Source organism: Ovis canadensis, chromosome 3 (genome assembly GCF_042477335.2).
Source record: "Ovis canadensis isolate MfBH-ARS-UI-01 breed Bighorn chromosome 3, ARS-UI_OviCan_v2, whole genome shotgun sequence".
Taxonomy (NCBI): Eukaryota; Metazoa; Chordata; class Mammalia; order Artiodactyla; family Bovidae; genus Ovis; species Ovis canadensis.
Window position 1 is genome coordinate 66027126 of NC_091247.1, and position 23526 is coordinate 66050651.

At 36.4% G+C, this 23526-nt stretch overlaps 1 protein-coding gene across 4 annotated transcripts in view; it reads left to right on the forward strand.

Annotated features, from left to right (window-relative positions):
• FANCL (FA complementation group L) overlaps nucleotides 1-23526 on the forward strand; it is an 87953-nt gene that overhangs the window by 28420 nt on the left and 36007 nt on the right. For all 4 annotated transcript variants that reach the window (XM_069583261.1, XM_069583265.1, XM_069583262.1 and 1 more), the window contains 2 exons: nucleotides 781-881; nucleotides 20602-20695. In XM_069583261.1, coding sequence (XP_069439362.1) covers nucleotides 781-881; nucleotides 20602-20695 — 195 coding nt within the window. The remainder of the gene's footprint in view (nucleotides 1-780; nucleotides 882-20601; nucleotides 20696-23526) is intronic.

Consider the following 23526-nt stretch of genomic DNA (forward strand, 5'->3'; position numbering starts at 1 on the left):
CCATATGAACCTCTGTGTAATTCATATGTACATTTATTTTTTACTTTCCAAGTAAGATACTGTCCAGGGTAACACCTTTGAAGTAATTGGTAATTTTCAGCCCCAGCAACTCTAGTGATGCTTGTATTGCTTGTAAAAAATGTAAATTTTAGTTTTGTTCAGGGGAACATAAATCATCTTAAAGATGTCATAGGTAGGTTTAGTGGGGGAAAGAAGCTGTGATCTAACCAGATAGATGGTAAAATGCTTCACTGGTCTGGGAGTAATACAGCATGGAATTCAGTAAAGGAAATAAACAGGTTAACTATTGTGATAAAGAAGGATTTTTGTTTGTAAGAATGTGATTCATAATGGTGTACAAATATATCGGTCTAGGCCATGTACATAGAGTTCAGGCTTTTCTTTAAAGGTACATGTTTCTTTCTATCAAACATTATATCCACAGGGGTAGAAAAATAGTAAAGCCTGAGGATGAGGATTTTGCTTTGTTCTTTGGTGATCCTTTTTCATCTGTGATAGACATGATAGTCTAGGAGAATATTAGACATTTCAATATTAAGTTTGTATGGTATAATAATTGACATTTTTACATGACCTTTGGTGCAGTCCTTTACCCCTTTTTTTGTCTTTTTTTTGTTTTAATGAGGAGGGAAATCAGCTGGATTTTCTATAAAGATAATGGACATGTTAATGAGGTGCAAGAGTTGTGCTTTGTAGTCAGGTACTAATAATTCATTGTGTAGCATTCCACAGCTGATTCACGTTTTTTCTTTTAAACAGGAAGTTGCTTTAAAGAATAAAAAAGAACCATATGTACTACCTCCTCCTCCCAAGTTCTACTCAAGCCTTATTGGAGAAATAAGAGCTCTTGGTTGGGATAAGTAAGTCTATTTGAAAATCTGTTTTAAGATATGCCTATTTTTTTTTAACATATTTCAATTTGATATATTCACAGCTTTAGCAGTTTATGTTTTTAGTCAAAGCGTTTCATTGTAGTTAGAGTATCTGATCCTTTTTGTGACTATGAATTAAAGGTGTGTCAGCGTAAAAAATTGACTTACAAGGTAAAATACTAAATATAATTTGGAAAAAATAACCTTTTTATGTACACAGTTAGCTAAGAAGTTATCAATGTTACTTTGTTTTCTTTTAGTTGTAGTGAGATATAATTGACAAAATTTTAACACATTTAAAGTGCACTGTGTGATGATTTGATGTACCTGTACATTGTGAGAGGATTACCACAGTTGCATTAATTAGCATATCCCTTCACCTCATATGGGCTTCCCTTGTGAAGAATCTGCCTGCAATGCTGGAGACCTGGGTTCGATCCCTGCGTTGGAAAGATCCCCTGGAGAAGGGAAAGGCTACCCCTTCCAGTATTCTGGCCTGGAGAATTCCATGGACAGAGGAGCCTGGTGGGCTACAGTCCATGGGGTCACCAAGAGTCAGACATGACTGAGTGACTGTCACTCATTCACCTTGTATATTTGCTTTTTCGCTGAAGTTTTTGGGTCAATTTCTTGTTGCTGTTGTATGGGAGGAGAATTTTAGGAACCTGGGACTGCCATTGACTGACATCACCTGATTTACTTAGGTTTATATCTACTATCTTGTTGCATGTTTTCTGTTTGTCTCATATATTTTGTGTTTTTCTCTTCATCTGTGAATTAATCACAATTTTTTTTCATATTTTTCTATTAACTTGTTAGGTACTTACTTTTTTTATTCTTTTAGAGGTTACCTTAGAGATTACAATAGACACACAGCAAAATGTATATTGTAATCTTTACCAGTTTTCTTATATTGTGAGGATCTAAAACTCTATTGCAGTTTCTCCCCCTGTTGTTATTGTTATAATGCATTTTAATTCTATATGTAAATTTGACAAACATTATTATTGTTTTTAAAGTCAGTGTTTATACATACACACACAATTCTTTTCCCAGTGTTCTTTATTCCTTCCTTACTGCATTTTTATCATGTCTGGAATAATTTTCCTCCTGACTAAAGAATTGTTTTTAACATTTTTTTATTGAGGTATGCTTGACTATATACTAGTTTCAGGTGTACAACATAATGGACTTATCAGGTGGTTCAGTGGTAAAGAATCTGCCTACCAGTGCAGCGAGACATGAGTTCAATCTCTGGGTCAGGAAGATCCTTTGTAGTAGGAGGTGGCAACCTCCTCCAGTACTTTTGCCTGGAAAATTGAATGGACAGAGGAAACTGGTGGGCTACAGTCCATGGGGTTGTAAAAGGCAGACACAACAGAATGAGTGAACTCATACACAGGTACAACATCCACTATGACTGTGTATTATGAAATGATTGCCACAAGAAGTCTAGATAACATCTGTAAGCATACATACATATTTTTTTTTTCTTATGATGAGAACTTGGAAGATTTACTTTTAGCAGCTTTGAAATATACAATACAGTTGACCCTTGAACATCACAGGTTGTTATATGCAGATTTTTTTTCAGTGAATGTTACTGCAGTACTATCTGATCTGCCATTGGTTTAATGCATGGACGTGGAACTGCAGCATTGGAGGGCCTATTGTAAAGTTATAGGTGGATTTTCAACTGTGCTGAAGGTTGGTGTATCTAACCCCTATGTTGTTCAAGGGTCGTCTGTTCAATATTATAAGCTATAGTCACTATATAAGCTGTAATGCATATAAGCAGTTATGCTCCGATTAATTATTTTCTAACTGGAAGTTTGTACCTGATGACCTCTTTTCAGTCATTGCACTCACCTTCCACAGCTATCTCTGGCAACCCCCAATCTTTTCTGTGTATCTATGAATTTAGTATTTTAGGATACTTTTTAGATGCCACATATGAGTGACATCATGTTTTCTTCTGTTTGTCTTATTTCATTTAGCATAATGCCCATTAGAGGTCATCCACATTGTTGCAAATGGTAGATGTCCTTTTTTATGGTTGAAAAATATTCCATGGTGTGTGTATATATATACACACACAGACCACATTTTATTTATCCATTCATCTGTCAGTGGGCACTTGGGTTGTTTCCGTGTTGGCTGTTGTAAATAATGCTGCATTGATGGATGTGCAGGTATCTCTTTGACATTATGATTTGTTTCAGACATATACTCAGAAATGGAATTGCTGAATCATATTGAAGTTCTGTTTTTAATTTTAGAGTGCATATAGATTTATAATTGCTGCATCTTCCTTGTGATTTTCCCTCATCATTAAATGTTTCTTTATGTATCTAGTAATATTTCTTGCCTTAATGTCTACTTTGTAGTATAACTCTACTAGATTTTAATGCTCTATTGAAATTCTCTTATTTTTTCTCTGTATTTTCATAGTTTAAAGTTTCTTCTACCTGCTCCCATAATCTAGATCACCTTGAGTCTGTTTTTAATTTATTTATTTTTGTGTGATTTTCTGTCAATATAGTCCTGGATCTTGGCATTCCTGGTACTTCTATTAATTTTTGTTAATAGACTTTGTTTTTTTAAGAGTAGTTTTAGTCATCACAAAATTAGGAGGGTGCAGAGATTTTCCATATACTTTCTTCCCCCAAGTAAACCCTTAGATTCCCCCATTATCAGCATCCCCTGTCAGAGTGGTACATTGGTTACAGTGGATGAACCCACACTGACATATTGTTATCACCCCTAAACCACAGTTTACTTTAGCATACACTCTTAGTTATATAACTTCTCTCGTTTTAGACAAATGTATAAAAACATGTATCTGCTACTATAATACAGTACAGAGTAATTGCACTGCCTCTGAAATACCTTATGTTCTACCTACTCATCCCTTCTTCCGCTCTGACCCCTGGCAACTACTGCCCTGTTCACTCTCTCCAAAAGTTTTGCCTTTTCCAAAATATCATGTGGTTGGAATCATACATTATGAAGTCTTTTCATGTTGACTTATTTCACTGGTACTATGTATTTCAGTTTCTTCTCAATCTTTTCATAGCTCATTTGTTTTTAGCACTGAATAATATTTCATTGTCTGGGTGAACCACAGTTTATCCATTCACAAGTGGAAGGACATCTTGGTTGCTTCCAAGTTTGGGCAGTTATGAGTAAAGCTGCTGTAGACAGCTGTGTGCAGGTTCTTCATGTGGATGTTATTTTTTAACTCTGTTAGGTAAATACCAAGGCCTAGACTTTTTTTGAGAGCTAAAAGTAAAGGTTTTTCTTTATTGTCACAATTGATTCAGTACAAAGTTGAATACTGTATAACAACAACAAAAAATGTAAGATGTTGTCTCCCTGTTTCTGCTTAGTAACATGATTGAAAAGTGAAAGTGTTAGTCGCTCAGTCATGTCCGACTCTTTGTGACCCCATGAACTGTAGACTGCCAGCTACCTCTGTTCATGGGATTCTCCAGGCAAGAACACTGGAGTGGGTTGCTGTTTCCTTCTCCAGGGGATCTTCCCAACCCAGGGATCGAACCCAGACCTCCGGCATTGCAGGCACATTTCTTATCATCTGAGCCACCAGGGAAGCAATAACATGATTGCTTTTTCTTAAAAAAAAAAAAAAAAAAAAGCAAAAAGGGGAGATACGAGGAAGCTGTCTTAATTTCTATGCATTCTAGCTAATGCCCCTTTTTTTCTTTTTTACTATCCTGCTGGCTGTTCTTCAGCGTTTTGCCCTTGGCCATTCAGGCTTCATTGCTATGCCTGATAATCTTTTGTTGAGTGTTGCAAATTGTATATTAAAAAACTTAGAGGCTCTGGATGATATTTTCTTCTACAAAGGGTTTACTTTTTTTTTTTGCTAGGAAAATAAAGTGGGGGCAAGTTGCCATAGAGACTGCATTGATTCAAGATGGGTTGTAGTTTTTGCAGGGTTCTTATTGTCCCCTCTCCACCCCTAGGCTATAGTCCTCCAGAGTTTTCAAGCAAGAGTCAAGTGTGTTCATTTGGATTTCTCCCTTGGTAGATCCTAAACTCTAAACTTGGTCTTTGTAAGGCTAGTTTATCTCTCCATTAGAGTCTGGGCTCCATTTTGAGCAGTGCTTCATATGCATCTTGTTACTTTGCTTTTATAGTTAGCCCTCCAGGGATTCCCACTGAGAGCATAGATATGTTCACTGGGACTTTTCCCCACTGGTGGGTTCTAAATTCTAATTAATTTCTCTAGAGTATTATGAGATTTCTAAATATTACACTTTGTTTTTCATTGGCTTTCTGCTTGGGTTTTTATCCTCTTATACCTTGCAGTTTATGAAAAGTTTTGATGAAAAATTGCCAGAATATTAGGATCCAGTCTCTGACTCTACCTTTTCACTAGATTCTGGACCTTTAAGTCTCTTATTTTTATTCCTCTATTTTCATGAGATTGCCAGAAATGCTGCTGAGTTGGTTTTTGTTCTTTTGTTTCTGTTTGTTTGTTTGGCTCAGTTCAGTTCAGTTCAGTCGCTCAGTCGTGTCCGACTCTTTGCGACCCCATGAATCGCAGCATGCCAGGCCTCCCTGTCCATCACCAACTCCCGGAGTTCACTCACACTCACGTCCATTGAGTCCGTGATGCCATCTCATCCTCGGTCGTCCCCTTCTCCTCCTGCCCCCAATCCCTACCAGCATCAGAGTCTTTTCCAGTGAGTCAACTCTTTACATGAGGTGGCCAAAGTACTGGAGCTTCAGCTTTAGCATCATTTCTTCCAAAGAAATCCCAGGGTTGATCTCCTTCAGAATGGACTGGTTGGATCTCCTTGCAGTCCAAGGGACTCTCAAGAGTCTTCTCCAACACCACAGTTCAAAAGCATCAATTCTTCGGCACTCAGCCTTCTTCACAGTCCAACTCTCACATCCATACATGACCACTGGAAAAACCGTAGCCGTTACTAGACGGACCTTAGTCGGCAAAGTAATGTCTCTGCTTTTGAATATACTATCTAGGTTGGTCATAACTTTTCTTCCAAGGAGTAAGCGTCTTTTAATTTCATGGCTGCAGTCACCACCTGCAGTGATTTTACTGATAACTCTCTGCTTGCCCCATTTCCTCAATCCTCCTTTTCTTCCCCTGGGGGAATTGCTAGATACCCTGAGGGAAAAATGGCTGAAGCATTGTCTGTTTTACTTCTCTGTTCCCCCTTCTTCAGGACCTTGGTCTGTCAAGTCCTGGTTGCCTTAGCAATTTTTTGACACCTTGAAACTTTGTTTTTCTTTTCCTTGTCATCAGGCTGCTTTAGTTATTCTCATTGGAAGTTTTAGTCTAAGGTACTCCACACCACCCTTATGGCAGAAAGTGAAGAGGAACTAAAGAGCCTCTTGATGAAATTGAAAGAGGAGAGTGAAAAATTTGGCTTAAAGCTCAACATTCAGAAAATGAAGATCATGGCATCCGGTCCCATCACTTCATGGGAAATAGATGGGGAAACAGTGGAAACAGTGTCAGACTTTATTTTGGGGGGGGCTCCAAAATCACTGCAGACGGTGACTGCAGCCATGAAATTTAAAAAATGCTTACTCCTTGGAAGGAAAGTTATGACCAACCTAGATAGCATATTCAAAAGCAGAGACTACTTTGCCGACTAAGGTCCATCTAGTCAAGGCTATGGTTTTTCCTGTGGTCATGTATGGATGTGAGAGTTGGACTGTGAAGAGGGCTGAGCGCTGAAGAATTGATGCTTTTGAACTGTGGTGTTGGAGAAGACTCTTGAGAGTCCCTTGGACTGCAAGGAGATCCAACCAGTCCATTCTGAAGGAGATCAGCCCTGGGATTTCTTTGGAAGGAATGATGCTGAGGCTGAAACTCCAGTACTTTGGCCACCTCATGCGAAGAGTTGACTCATTGGAAAAGACTTTGATGCTGGGAGGGATTGGGGGCAGGAGGAGAAGGGGACGACTGAGGATGAGATGGCTGGATGGCATCATGGACTCGATGGACGTGAGTCTGAGTGAACTCCAGGAGTTGGTGATGGACAGGGAGGCCTGGCATGCTGCGATTCATGGGGTCACAAACAGTCGGACACAACTGAGCGACTGAACTGAACTGACTTCATTTTTTATCCAGAAATGGACATTATGTATAATTTTAACTGTACCATTATGATTAGATTGAGAACTGATTAGTGCATATTCATGAAATTAACCTTATCTGATAAGGTGTCATTCCTGAATAGGATTTGGGATAGAGACAGAGAAGACAAGTAATGAATTGAGGTGCACTTTTAACAATCCTGCTGAAGTTAGAAAGATTTTTCTTCAGGCATTGATGTCATGAAAGTGAAAGTCGCTCAGGCATGTCCTACTGTTTGTAGCCCCGTGGACTGTAGACCAGGCTTCTCTGTCCATGGAGTTCTCCTGGCAAGAATATTGGAGTGGGTAGCCATTCCCTTCTCCAGGGTATCTTTTCTGACCCAGGGATCAAACCCAGGTCTCCTGCATTGCAGGCAGATTCTTTAACATCTGAGCCATTGATGTCATGGATGTGATTATTCTTTGGATTTGAAGTGATAGAAGAGAAAAATTACTTTGACTTATTTTCTGATGGTTAAATATTAAGATTTTAGTGTTTAGAAGATAGGGATGTAGGAAGGCCTTGGAAAGGGAAGTAGCAATGTTCTTGTTTTATTTCTGTTATTTTGATAGTTTGAGGCAATTTCTAAGTAGATGTGACATTATTGGGAGAACTCCAGTAATGAGGATTAGTTGAGGCATTGAGTATGCAAATATCAGATTTTTGAATAATTTTTTTTTCCACCGATTGTTTATGAAATGCCTATAATATAAGGCAGTGAAGATACACAATCAAGACTTAAGATTCCTCATGGAACTTATATCTAGTAGAAGAATCAGAATTTAAGTAGATGATTCCAGTAGTACTTAATTCTAACTCAGGTAGATACTATGGAATATACCTAAAGGATTTTTTGAGATCTGTTAGCAACAAAGTTAGAAGTAGTGCAAGTACATAAAATATTTTATGGAATAAGTGTTTTTATAGATACATAGAAAGTACTGACTTTTGCTTTGCTTTATACACATTCTTCTGATATGGGAGAAAAAAAGAAACAGGTCTCTAACTCAGATAATAGATGAAAGCCAAGGTAAGGATATGAATACTCTACTGTAGCATTCATCACAGTATTAATGTTTGTCTTCCCTTTAGACTAAGGTTATTATATATCGGAAATTCCAATTATAAGTTCCTGCTAGATACTTTACAGTTCCTATTTAATTCTCCGAAAAAGTTTGAAGATGTATATTTTTATCCCCAACTTCGCTTATAAGATGCATGTACATGGCCAAGGCTGGCTGCTAACAGTGCTCTGGTATTTGGCTTGACGATGCTTCTTGGAGTTGTGCTCTGGAGATGGCTCTGGTATGGAGCCTTTAGTAAAGCTCCCTCAAGTAATTGGACATAGATTTTATTAGTTTCAGCCTCAAAGTGTGACTCTCCTTATGGAAAAAATTTGCCATGTGAAAAAATGATAGTTTTCAAATCTGTTGCTTAGATTTATGAAAAATCATAGTTTAATTATAGTAATTAGGATGCATGATTGAATTAGAATATACCTGCTGTTACCTAATCGTTTGTTTCATAGTCTTTACAATAATGTGTTAGCAGAAGAGAAGTTGTCTACATGGATTGTGAGAAGCCATATAGTAAGGTTTTGTCAGTATTTATCCACCACAGTCTGGCAAAGCAAGAACATCTTTCAATTTTATTTTTGTGACTTAATTCTTAAATCAGGCCTAGTACACTTGAGACACTGATACTACTGGATTTCAGGACCCATGGAGTTAAAAATGAGACCTGAACCACTGTCTTCATGCTAGATTTGTTACCTTTTGAGGCCCTGCCTGAGCAGCTGGCCAAGTTCTTAATTTAAAATATTTTAAAAAATAACATACATAATGATTTGCATGACAAATGGATGTAAATGGATTTTCAAACTCTCATGATTCCTCGACCATGTCAATACAGTCTATATTTTACTTACACTCTAAATAATAATCTTTAGATTTGTTAGTGGAATAGTAAAATCCAATCATAAAAAGAAGGATTTTTTTTAAGGTAAGGAAAACTTAGTTGTGTTTTTAAATTATATACTTGACATATCTAATCAACTCTAGGATCAGGTTTTGTGGAAAAAAAAAAGTTAGAAAAAAGGAAATATTTAAAATATGATTGAAATCTTTCCTTTACTCCCTATATTTGTGTACCTTTTTAATAGAAACACAGTGAGAATTAGTAGCTGATCTTAAGTTTGATCGCTATTGCTATAATTTCTATACTTGCTTCAACTTTTGTAAGAACACACTAAAAACACTAGTTGTCCTAGGGTAAGATGAAGTTGTGGATAATTTTGGGTTTTATAACTGGCTCAAAAAAGTGAGTGATGCAAAAAAGTGTCTTGATAGCTTTCTGTTAACTTTTGCTTGTGTTGTGTTACAGAATAGCTCATTAAAACAGCAAGAATTAAGCAGAATCCTTAGGGTTTAACAGGATTTTCTGCTTGGTATTAAGGAGGTCCTGAAGTTGAAAGCATTGTTTGCTTTTCATTATGTTGGTGCAAAGATAATTGCGGTTTTGCACTGTTGAAGTTTGACATTTGATATTAAAATACATTTAATGTGGTTATGTTATACATCATTTTAATTCACATTTCTCACTTTACATTTTTTTTTTTTTTTGCTAATGACATTACTTGCTGTTTATTTTAGACCATGGAAATGATGTTAGACAAAAAGCAAATTCGAGCAATTTTCTTATTTGAGTTCAAAATGGGTCATAAAGCAGGGGAAACAACTCACAACATCAAAAATGCATTTGGCCCAGAAAATGCTAACTGAACATATAGTGCAGTGGAGGTTCAAAAAGGTTTGCAAAGGAGATAAGAGCCTTGAAGATGAGTGTAGTGGCAGGCCATTGGAAGTTGACAGCAACCAGTTGAGAGCATCACTGAAGCTGATCCTCTTACAACTACGTGAGAAGTTGCTGAAGACCTCAACATCAGCCATTCTACAGTTATTAGGCATTTGAAGAAAATTGGAAAGGTGAGAAAACTTGATCAGTGGATACATCATGAGCTGACCGCAGATAAAAAAAAACCGTCATTTTGAAGTGTGGTCTTTTCTTATTCTACGAGTCAACAATGAACCATTTCTCCATCAGATTATGACATGTGACAAACAGTGGATTTTATATGACAACCAGTCTTGACCAGCTCCACAGTTGGACTGAGAAGAAGCTCCAAAGCACTTCCCAAGGCCAAACTTCCACCCCAAAAATGTCACGGTCAGTGTTTGATGGTTGTTTGGTGGTCTGCTGACAGTCTGATTCAGTACAAGTTTCTGAATCCTAGTGAAACCACTGTATCTGAGAAGTATGCTCAGCAAATCGATAACTATCGAAAACTTCAATGCTTTCAGCTGGCATTGATTAACAGGGCCCAGTTTTTCAGCAAGTTATACAACCAGTGCTTCAAAAGTTGAATTAATTGGGTTACGAGGTTTTGCCTCATCCTCTCTATTCACCTGACCTCTTGCCAACCAACCATTTCTTCAAGCAACTTTTTGCAGGGAAAATGCTTCTACAACCAGCAGGAGGCAAAAAATGCTTTCTAAGAGTTGATCGAATCCTGAGGCATGGACTTTGGCACTACAGGAATAAACAAAGTTATTTCTCCTTGACAAAAATGTGTTGATTGTAATGATTCTCTATTTTGATGAACAAAAATGTATCTGAGCCTAGTTAAAATTATTTAAAATTCACTGTCCAAAACTGCAATTAAGTTTGCACCAACATAATAGAATGGTTGATCTAGATCTCACTTTACATAGGATAGTCCTAACTAATTCCTTTTATCTTAGCTGATTATAGTTGCAAATGTGTCCCAGTACAGTTCAGTTCAGTTGCTCAGTCGTGTCTGACTCTACAACCCCATGGACTGCAGCATGCCAGGCCTCCCTGTACGTCAAGAACTCCCGGAGTTTACTCAGTCTCATGTCCGTTGAGTTGGTGATGCCATCCAACCGTCTCATCCTCTGTCATCCCCTTCTTTTCCCGCCTTCAATCATTCCCAGTATCAGGGTCTTTTCCAATGAGTCAGTTCTTCACATCAGGTGGCCAAAGTATTGCAGTTTCAGCTTCAGTATCAGTCCTTCCAATGAATATTTAGGACTGATTTCCTTTAGGATGGACTGGTTGGATCTCCCTGAAGTCCAAGGGACTCTCAAGAGTCTTCTCCAACACCACAGTTCAAAAGCATCAATTCTTCAGTGCTCAGCTTTCTTTATAGTGCAACTGTCACATCCATACATGACCACTGGAAGAACCATGGCCTTGACTAGATGGACCTATGTCGCGAGGTAATGTCTCTGCATTTTAATATGCTGTCTAGGTTGGACATAACTTTTCTTACCAGGAGCAAGAGTCTTTTAATTTCATGGCTGCAATCACCATCTGCAGTGATTTTGGAGACCAAAAAATAAAGTCTGTCACTGTTTCCATTGTTTTCCCATCTATTTGCCATGGAGTGATGGGACCGGATGCCATGATCTTAGTTTCCTAAATGTTGACTTTTAAGCCAACTTTTTCACTCTTTCACTTTTATCAAGAGGCTCTTTAGTTCTTCTTCACTTTCTGCCATAAGGGTGGTGTTATCTGCTTATCTGAGGTTATTGATATTTCTCCTGGCAGTCTTTGATTCCAGTTTGTGCTTCCTCCAGCCCAGCATTTCTCATAATGTACTCTGCATATAAGTTAAATAAGCAGGGTGACAGTATACAGCCTTGACATACTCCTTTCCCTATTTGGAACCAGTCTGTTGTTTCGTGTCCACTTCTAACTGTTGCTTCTTGATATGCATACAGTTTTCTCAAGAGGCAGGTTAGGTGGTCTGGTATTCCCATCTCTTCCAGAATTTTCCACAGTTCATTGTGAACCACACAGTCAGAGGCTTTGGCATAGTCAATAAAGCAGAAATAGATGTTTTTCTGGAACTCTGCTTTTTCAGTGATCCAACGGATGTTGGCAATTTGATCTCTGGTTCCTCTGCCTTTTCTAAAACCAGCTTGCACATCTGGAAGTTCACATTTCACGTACTATTGAAGCCTGGCTTGGAGAATTTTGAGCATTAGTTTGGTAACGTGTGAGATGAGTGCAATTGTGCGGTAGTTTGAGCATTCTTTGGCATTGCCTTTCTTTGGGATTGGAATGAAAACTGACCTTTTCCAGGTCTGTGGCCACTGCTGAGTTTTCCAAATTTGCTGGCATATAGAGTGCAGCCCTTTCATAGTATCATCTTTCAGGATTTGAAATAGCTCAACTGGAATTCTATAACCTCCACTAGCTTTGTTCATAGTGGTGCTTCCTACGGCTCACTTGACTTTACATTCCAGGATGCCTGGCTCAAGGTGAGTGATTCCACCATTGTGATTATCTGGGTCATGAAGATCTTTTTCGTACAGTTCTTCTGTGTCTTCTTGCCACCTCTTCTTAATATCTTCTGCTTCTGTTAGGTCTCTACCATTTCTGTCCTTCATCAAGCCCATCTTTGCATGATATGTTCCCTTGGTATCTCTAATTTTCTTGAAGAGATTTCTAGTCTTTCCCATTCTATTGTTTTCCTCTATTTCTTTGCATTTTTCATTGAGGAAGACTTTCTTACCTCTCCTTGCTATTCTTTGGAACTCTGCATTCAAATGAGTATATCTTTCCTTATCTCCTTTGCCTTTCACTTCTCTTCTTTTCACAGCTATTTTTAAGGCCTCCTCAGACAACCATTTTGACTTTTTGCATTTCCTTTTCTTAGGGATGGTGTTGATCTCTGCCTCCTGTACAGTGTCACAAACCTCCATCCATAGTTTTTCAGGTACTCTATCTATCAGATCTAATCCCTTGAATCTATTTCTTACTTCCACTGTATAATCATAAGGGATTTGATTTAGGTCATACCTGAATTGTCTAGTGGTTTTCCCTACTTTCCTCAGTGTAAGTCTGAATTTGGCAATAAGGAGTTCATGATCTGAGCCACAGTCAGCTTCTGGTCTTGTTTTTGCTGACTGTATTGGGCTTCTTCATCTTTGGCTGCAAAAAGATATAATCAATCTGTTTTGGGTATTGACCATCTGGTGATGTCCATGTGTAGACTTCTCTTATGTTGTTGGAAGAGGGTGTTTGCTATCACCAGTGTATTCTCTTGGCAAAACTCTATTAGCCTTTGCCCTGATTCATTCTGTACTCCAAGGCCAAATTTGCCTATTACTCCAGGTGTTTCTTGACTTCCTACTTTTGCATTCCAGTCCCCTATAATGAAACGGACATCTTTTTTAGGGTTTAATTCTAGCAGGTCTTGTAGGTCTTCATAGAACTGCTCAACTTCAGCTTTTTCAGCATTACTGGTTGGGGCATAGACTTAGATTACTATGATATTGATGGTTTGCCTTGGAAATGAACAGAGATCATTCTGCCTCTTTTGAGATTGCATCCAAGAACTGCATTTCAGACTCTTGTTGACTATGATGGCTACTCCATTTCTTCTAAGGGATTCTTGCCCGCAGTAGAACATATAATGGTCATGTGAGTTAAATTCACCTGTTCCAGTCCATTTTAGTTCTCTTGATTCCTAAGATGTTGACGTTCACTCTTGTCATCTTCTGTTTGACCACATCCAGTTTGCCTTGATTCATGGACCTAACATTCCAAATTCCTATGCAGTATTGGTCTTCACGGCATCGGACATAACCTCACGGGACTGGGGAAACAGACTCTTGGAGGGCACAAACAGAACCTTGAGCCCACCAGGAGAAAGCAGCAGTGACCCCAGAAGACTGACCCAGATTTACTCGTGTGTGTCCAGGAGTCTCTGGTGGAGGTATGGGTTGGCCGTGGCCTGCTGTAGGGTTGGGGTCAGTGAGTGTAGCAGTGTGTGCATGGGACTTTCTGAAAGAGGTCACCATTATCTTCATTACTTCCACCATAGTTTGACCTCAGGTCAAATAACAGGGAGGGAATACAGCCCTGCCCATGGACAGGAAATTGGATTAAAGATTTACTGAGCATGGCCCCACCCATCAGAACAAGAACCAGTTTCCCCTTAGTCAGTCTCTCCCATAAGCTGCTTATCCTTCTCCATCAAAGGGCAGACAGACTGAAAACCATAATCACAGAAAACTAAGCAGTATGATCACAGGGACCACAGCCTTGTCTAACTCAATGAAACTATGAGCCATGTCTTGTAGGGCCATCCAAGATGGACGAGTCATGGTGGAGAGTTCTAACAAAACATGGTCCACTGGAGAAGGGTATGGCAATCTACTTCAGTATTCTTGCCTTGAGAACCCTATGATTTGTATGAAAAGGCAAATGTGTCCTAGTTTGAAAGAAATACAGTCATTTTGTTATAGGCTACGTTATGTTTAGCTATGGTTTTTCTGATAGCTTCCCTGATAGCTCAGTTGGTAAAGAAGCCGCCTGCAATGCAGGAAACCCCAGTTTGATGCTTGGGTAGGGAAGATCCTCTGGAAAAGGATAGGCTACCCACTCCAGTATTCTTGGGCTTCCCTTGTAGCTCAGCTGGTAAAGAATCCGCCTGCAATGCCAGAGACTTGGGTTCAATCCCTGGGTTGGGAAGATCCCCTGGAGAAGGGAAAGGCTACCCACTCCAGTATTCTGGTCTTAAGAATTACATGGACCATTTAGTCCATGGGGTCACAAAGAGTTGGACATGACTGAGTGACTTTCACTTTCATGGTTTTTCTAGTAATGTACAGATGTGAGAGTTGGGCCATAAAGAAGTCTGAGTGCTGAAGAATTGATGCTTTTGAATTGTGGTGCTGGAGAAGACTCTTGAGAGTCCCTTGGACAGCAGGGTGATCAAACCAGTCAATCTTAAAGGGATTCAACCCTGAATATTCATTGGAATGACTTGATGCTAAAGCTGAAGCTCCAGTGCTTTGGCCCACTGATGTGAGAAGCTTACTCGTTGAAAAAGACCCTGATGCTGGGAATGATGGAAGGCAGGAGGAGAAGGGGGTGACAGAGGATGAGATGGTTGGATGGCATCATCAACACTACAGATACGAGTTTGACCAAGCCACAGGAGATACTGAAGGACAGGGTAGCCTGATGTGCTACATTCCACGTGGTTGTGAAGAGGTGGACATGAGTTAGCAACTGAACAACAACAGTGTTTGTTTTAGTAATCACATGACCCTAGAAAATATTAAATGATTCAGACAGGAGGTATGATCTGATGTTTTTGTCCCTTCTAGACAATATTATTTATCATTTAGAGAGAGTAAAATTAAACTATTTGGTCTTTCAAATTTGTTTTGGTAAAGAGTTAAATTTTAGTAAATTTACAGCTGAAATATTGTCAACATATTGAATTATGTTTTTAGTTAAGCCCACTGTTTTTGCAATAGACTTATTCACTGATGGTGATATTTTCTGTAATTTTCAGTGCATTTAAAAGAATTTTATAACATATTGGAAGAAATGGAGATACTTGTTAACACTAAAGTAATTACAGTAATTAGACAAGGTTTTAATTCTGGCTTATCAGCTGTGTGATCTTGGGCAGGTAACAACCTCTCAGAACCACAAAGTTTTCATTTTTTAAATGAAACCAATGATATTTAATAATAAGGGTTGAAAAGAAATGTAAGTTATGTGACTCAAATAATTCCTTCTCTAAAGTAAGTTCAAATTTCTTGACATTATAGTTCACCAAAAAGGTCCAACTACATGAGTTTTACAGCATATAGTTAGTGTCATGGTTTAATTATCACAATAATTTTGTTGTATAACGCATAAGAACATAGATGTTAAAAGTATGACTTTCTTTCTGAATTACCTTTATATAGAGTGCTTTTACCTCATAACGTATATCCAAATCACTGAATGCAAATTATTTGATACTGAAAAATTGTCTTTCTAAATTGGTAATATGTTTAGTGTATCTAAACAGAATTTGCTTTAATAGTATAAGACTTACATATGTATCAGTAAATGGTTGATATGTTAATAAGATAACTTGGAAAGATTATTTAGCAGAAGGCAGGATAGAGGTGTAGGGCTTCCCAGGTGGTGCAGTGGGAAAGAATCTGCCTGCCAATGCAGGAGACACAAGAGATGTTGGTTTGATCCCTGGGTTGGGAAGATTCCCTGGAGAAGGAAATGGAAGCCCACTCCAGTATCCTTGTCTGGAAAATTCCATAGACAGAGAAGCCTGGCATGCTACAGTCTGTGGGGGTCTCAAAGAGTTGAACACAACTGAGTGAGCACACACACACAGAAAATATAGGAAGTTAAAATATCAACTAGGGAAGTGATTTTTGAAAAAGTTAATACTTAAGAATGGAAACAAACTGTGATGCTTTATTAAAACATGCAAGTCTTCAGTCTTCCTTTTGGTGTTATTACTACATAAAATGGATCTAGATATTTAAAGAAACTATAAAACTTAAGCTTTTGGTCAAAATAAATACCAAGTATTTCAAGAGATATAAAGCACATTCTTTTTGTTTTTCTGTATTGAGAACATTCACCTATTAAACAGAACAACAAAAACCTTTCTAAAGTTTAAGTATCCCTTTCAAATGTTTAAAAAACTTAACTCTTAAAGTTTAGTACCATTTACTTATTGTAAGCAGTAACTTATAAAGAAATGCAGCAAATGATAAATGGAAATTCAAGTGCAAAAAGTATAGTGTTTTATTTCTTTAGATTTTATATTTTTGTTTTTATTTTTTCTTAGTTTTAGAATATGTCTCGCTAAGTAGTAGATACCTAGACTCCTTCTAAATATAAATTTTAAATATGATTTTATAGCTTCTCAAAAAAATGAGTTTTCCAATAAAGTTCCCCAAATGTATTATTTAAATGAGTAGAAATTATTTCGTATTGTTTAAATCGAGCTATCCAATTTAACAGTAAAATAGAACATTTAAAATAACTTTTTTAAAGAAAAACTTATTTTAATTTTATTTGTAAGAGCTTGTTACTGCTTTTTCCCCTTTAACATCTATTCTGTAGGCCAAACATTAAGATATTCTTTTCTTTTGTGAATGGATAGAGATATATATTATGCTAGTTAAGGCACAGGCTGAGTTGCTGTTCACAAAGAACTCCAAATCCTCAGAGTTTCACACAAAACAAGTTGTGTCCGACTCTGCAATCCCAGGGACTGCAGCCAGGCCTCTCTCTTCCTCACCATCTCCCACAGTTTGCCCAAGTTCATCTCATCCTCTAACACCCTCTTCTCCTTCTTCCTTCAATCTTTCCCATCATCAGAGTCTTTTCTAATGAGTTGGCTAATATTGATATTTATATTAGCTATGTTTTAAGTCCTCCATAGCTACAGGTGTTTAATGGCCAGTCTTTGGACAGTGCAGATACCATCATCACAGAAAGTTTTGTTGGTCAGAGCTGTGTTAAGAGGTTGTTCTTTAAAAATTCCATTTTTTGTATGTTAGTAGAGAGAAGATGTAAATATATACACTCTTCTCAGCATCTTGAATCTGGAGTGTTGATGTCTTTAGAAAGTCAAAGTTTGCATGGACTTTGATGGGTTATATTAGCCTAATTTCTACACTATCGGAAGAGAGAATGGGAGGGGTGGTGGGAGGTACAGCCACTATTTGGTTACAAATGATCTGAAAGGTGTACATATCACTTCTGCTTGTAGTACATTGGCCAAAATTTAATGATATGCTTATACCCAGGGGCAGCTGGAAAGGTTACTAGCTGGATGGAGTGTACCCAGCCAAAACTTGGTTTAGCTGGGAATGGAGGCAGGGATCCTATTACCAAATGAAAGCAGCTGAGAATAAATACTAGAGGACACTTGCCAATCTAGGTCACATGTATTTAATATGATGATCACATTTAGTTTTCTCCATTTTCCTCAAAGTAGAATCAATGTGGGTAAAGTGTTTCATTTTAAGTGACCTTGCTGAGATTAACCTGAAATTATTATTTTTTAAAATTTGAATTATGTTTTACAGTTCAGTGGAATTAACCTTATAATCCTTTTGATTCAGGGCAATACGTTGAGCATGAACCTGTTTTTCTCTAATGTATTATTTCTATATCTTAAACTTTGTGGCACGATAATCTTTTGTTCCTGTGATTGCAAACGAAAGACTAGAACTTTAGTTTATTTCTGTCTTACTTAATAGACATTCTATAATTTTGAACTGTTGATGCCGAGCAGCAGTGAGGAGTAGGAAAGGTACTAGTTGGTGATTTAGTTTTTCCTTCTATCTCCATGTTCCTTCTTGCTTTCTCTATGTGTATATATTTATCATGCTTCTAAACAATTTAGGGTTTATAATGAAAAGCAATAGGCTTTTTCCACACCACTTCCCATCCCTGGTCTTATTCTTTGAGATACTCTGAAATGTTCATGTTTATAAGTAACTTCTATATTTAAAAAAAATATGCCTATATTCAGCATTACTTGATTTATCAGAATTACATACTGATTAATTACTGTAACAAAAATAAACTTAGTTCATATACTACCTTCTCTCTCCCTTCATCACTATTCTTTTACTCTTCTATTAGCTTTACTATTTCTTAAACTTCTTACATGTCTGCTTAAAGATGATATCTCTTACTCTCAAATGAGCAATTATAAAATTTAATGTTTCTAATCTTCCCTCCTCATATGTTCCCCTTTCTACTTCTCAGTTTTTGTCGTCTCTCTTTTAAATTGCAATGATCAAATATATTTACATTCATTTCCGTAACTATAATTAAGTCTGCTAGCTTTGTCTATTGCTGAATTCTAAAAATTGTAATTAGTAAGCAGTTTAATTTTTTATGACTACATAAATATTTTTCACTGAAAAGCTAATGGTAGAGCAATTACCATTTTTAACATAGCTTTATTGTTTATAATTTAGTTTAAAATTTCCTCTTCCCATTTTCGTTTTTTATATTTTTAAAAAATTTCCTTAATTTTCCCCCACATATCAGCAATACCCTCTATTCTGCAGACTTTCTGTTCTGGCCAGCCAGCTCCCTTCTGGAGTCTTATTTTCCTGTCTTCTGATCTGTTTTGTCAGTCAGTGCACTTCTGACCACTTTATATTTTTATAAAGTTTGTTGAAAATTTGCTTTGGTTGGTGCTTTTTGTAACTGTGAGTTTATGTATGTCTCTTTGAAATTCCATTTTTTGTATATGAGTAGAGAAGATGTAAATACATACATTCTTCTCAACATCTTGAATCTGGAGTGTTGATGTCTTCAAAGACTCAGATGCCCGTGTATCTAACCCTGACAGTCATATTGATAAAACATGCGATAAAGTCCTATGTTCTACATTTTGGAGGGGAGCGGAATTTGTGATGTTTATAGATAAAGCTGAAAGAAAATAATGATTATCTATATAAATTCATTGATACTTTTATGTAAGTAGACATTTCTAGAATAATTTTAGCTTCATTTGTTTTCTATGACCTAGAGTTTTCATAGATTATGATAAATTTTTTCTGTCAATAAGGATTGTTCTGTTCTACTTTTTATTCTGTTATTCAAAATTTGTATTTTCAGTTTGAGATCTTTTCATTACAGATAGTATTCCACAGTTTTATTGCCCAGAATTTCTTGAAATTGACCTATTTTACTATTATATCTGGCCAGTGACTTAACAGCACAGAGTGTTTAAAAAAAAAAAAAAGATTGTTGGGTGAGGAGGCTAATGTTAGTGTTGAACTCTAATAGGTTTTGCCATCAGTCTGGATGATAAGTAGTACAATACTCTTAGGCTACTTTTTATCTTTACAAGAGAATGGTATTGTAAAAATGTCAAAAAAAATATCCACATGCCCAGTTCACCAGTAAATATACTGCTAAATTTGATCCTTTTTGGCAGTAGCTAATGCTACTCAAGGGACTGTATTTTTATAGAATGACATATTTCAAAGGGTATCGGTTTCCATTTGAGAAAATTCATGCATTTAGAGCAACTTAAAGCCAAAACAATTGTGCTTGTGCTATATGTTTAAAATATTAGTCATCTTGAATACATGCTCAGGTTAAATGTCAGAAGCTATATAGTGCACAACAAGAAAATTTATTGTTGGGAGACCAGGCGGTACCTGTGCTTATACAGCACTTTCCTGAGAGGATCAATTTGAGTATATGAACTGATATTAGCCAGGTGTTTGTACAGTAACATTATTGATAATAAAGGAGAAGTTCATCGAGGAGAAAAACAAATAAAGGAAGCATAAAAGTCTCATACTGTATAAAACTACAGAAATGGATCAAAGAGTTTGACAGGAAGTTTAATGTGTACATAAGTAGAGTCTGACAGGAACATGCTGTGTGTGCCAAAGGTTCCAGTGATGGAAAACCGAAACATAGCGCTCACTGACCACAGCATGAGCCTTGACACACGCTGTAAATAATCCGGAGATATATGACTGCATTAGGCACTGGGCTGCTGTATTAACGGCAGTAAATCTATAGCAGCATAATGGGATGGCATGCAGAAATTCCTCTGATTAATTTTTGTAATGGATTAATAGGAATATAGCAAATATTTTCAATTCCTACCATCCCCCAACCCCTTCCTCCCCCTAGCCTCACCCTCCCCATTGAGATCTTTTCTTATTTCCTTCTACTCACCAGGCTTGTGTATGTGGATCCTTGCTTTAGTCCCATCAAGTTAAAAGCAGATGTTTCTGGTAGAGAGCATCTAATCACTGTCAAGTTGAAAGCGAAGGTATGTGCTTCGTTAGACTGTTACTCTGACCAGGAAATACCTTGTGAAGTGAATTCTGAAAATGTTTTCAGTGTAAACAAGTGCAAGTTGCTTCTAAACTATATATATATATATGACCCCTAAATAAATTATTTTGGAATGCCTCTGATTTATTCATTAAGTTTCCCAAAGCCTAGATATATTTTCATGTCACTATTTTAGTTCAGATTTGATCAAATAAGGCTTGGCAGCTTCAAAGTTATGTTATGTTATGTTTGTAACATCCTATGTAGAAAAGAATTGGAAGTTTCTGCTATTCCAAGTTCTACTGAAGAAGTCTTTGTCTTCAACTTTTATTTTTTATGAACTACCTTTGTTCTTATTTCTGACTTCCTACCACACCCCAAACACAGACCCATATATATGGATACTTTTTCTTTTCTTCGCTGATATTTTTTTACTTCTGGTTTTAAAAATTTTGCAGAGGTTATATACCTCTATTTATAGAGCCCTTACAGGCTAGTGATCTATAACTACTAATTTTATTGGCATAATGCATAGCTATTTTGTCATTTTTTAATTATACATTGTGAGTTTTGAGAAATAAGTAGAACAAGCAAGTTCAGGATATTAACCATATACTTAGTAATCACTGGAGAAACATTAGAATTTGAGAAAACCAGGTCATCTAACATTTTTTTGTTCTTACAAGTCATCAATCAACTCTATTTCAAAAGATTATAATGATGAAAAGATCAATTGTGTTTGTCCTTTTTAAAAATGTGTCTGGCATTTAAGCTTTTCATGAGAATTAATATATAAAGCTGTGCTGGGGTGACACAGAAAAGTTGATATCTTATAGTGCCTCTATATCAGACAGATTAAGAAACGACTCTTTCTTTTCTTACACACTGAATGTTTATAGTTCTAAGATACATATGTGGTAAGTTTTGAGAAAATATTAGTGGGATATAAATATTAATTGTAAAATAAGTTACATGAATATTTTTATTAAATGAAAATGAAAACACTTATTTTCCTTTTTAATTAAAAAAAATTTTTTTAAATCAAGGAGAAATCTGCCTTTATCCTTCCAAAGGTCACATACTGCCAATGGCAAGGTTCTGTCAGTTTCTTCAGAGTTTTATTTGTTTTTATTTTTTTTAATATTCTAGTATTTTGTACATTGATAAAAATTGCTGCTATGAAGACCAAAATGCAGAATTTAAAATACATCCTATCCTGATTCTGTTTTTTTGATAGCCTCATTTCTTGCCATCTTTTCTACTAACTGAGAGAGAATGATTTAAATCTACATTGCCTGTAACTACATCTATAATATTTTATTATTAATTTTAATTAATGATATTTTTGATAGTATTCAGAGGGAGGATGTGTAGCCACTAGAATGGTCCATCCTTTCTGCTTTTTCTTAAAATTTTTCAAAGTAGATAAAGGTGGCCCTTTTAATATTCTTCTGGAGAGTATTTTCAGGTGTGAATTTTTGCAGCACCAATAGTTATAAAGCACTATTATGTATGCCCTGGCAAGAAAAAAGAGAAAGCTTTGAGTTTTTAAGAAATTAGGAAGAAAAATAATCTGCATTAAAAAAAAAGGCAGAAACTAAATGAATCTTATATTGGTAGGACTTATTAGTCTTAAATTGTCCATTTAGTTCAATTTTCATAGAGACCAAAGTTGTCTTTCAGGTGTGGTAATTTCTTTCTTAAGAATATTTGGGATTGTCAGTTAAAAACAGTGAAAGCTAAAACTTAACATGTTAAAGGATCCTTAATACAATGCAAAATCTTAATCCAAACTGAATTTTGTAGGGCCAGGCTTATTTTTTTTTGACAAACCTTGCAACATGATTATTTTTGTAAATACACAAACCTCTGTTTCTTTTATCTGATACTTTTTGATATCTAGTAATGTGTTTGTTTTTATTCTTGAATACAACTCTACCAGTTCTGGCCCTCTGCCTCACTGTTTCCAGAAACCCACAAAGAAAATAATATGAATTCTGTCCAGACTTGCTCTATGAAAAGTGAACATATAATCAAAAAGAAAGGCCATAAGGAAATCAGTTGAATTTTGGTATTTTTATAAGTGTATTTTTAATGCAGTATTTACAGTTCATCCTAAACCATAGTATTTTCTTTAAGAAAGAGGTAGCCCAGAGCTTCCTTAGTTTTGGTCAAAATCAGAACTGCTTGAAAAACAAATCATAGATGTTTCTGAGACTGGGCACTCTGATGACTATTTTTATAATCTGCTGCAATTTTATGTATTATTCTGTCAGGGAGTCCAGTCATGAATTGAGTTGGGTTAAATTTTTCCTTAGGAACGTACGCTATAGAGTCTAATATATATTGTTTGTTATGAAAATATATACTCAATATTATATAATCATATTCTCTTATAGTTATTAATTTGATTGAATTGTTTCAAGTGAGACTTGAAAAACTGTATTAAGTACCATACCTATTTTTCAGTTTCTTTATGTGGAGCTTTAGTTATTATTATCAACTAGATTTGTAAAGTAAAACTTTGACAATCTCTAGTGGCTTGAAAAATACTTTGTTATATACATTATAGTTAGTGTTACTCAATGGACCATGAGTTTGAGTAAGCTTTGAGAGACAGTGAAGGAGAGGGAATCCTGGTGTTTTGTAGTCCATGGGGTTGCAAAGAGTCAGACATGACTGAGCAACTGATAACAACAATACAGACAACTCTAAAAATGAGTATTTAGGGATGATACTGCATGAGTCATGTTAAATCATCCAGAATTATATAAATTTGTGCCTTTTAGGTTTGATACAGTTATATAATGTTTATTATATAAACAG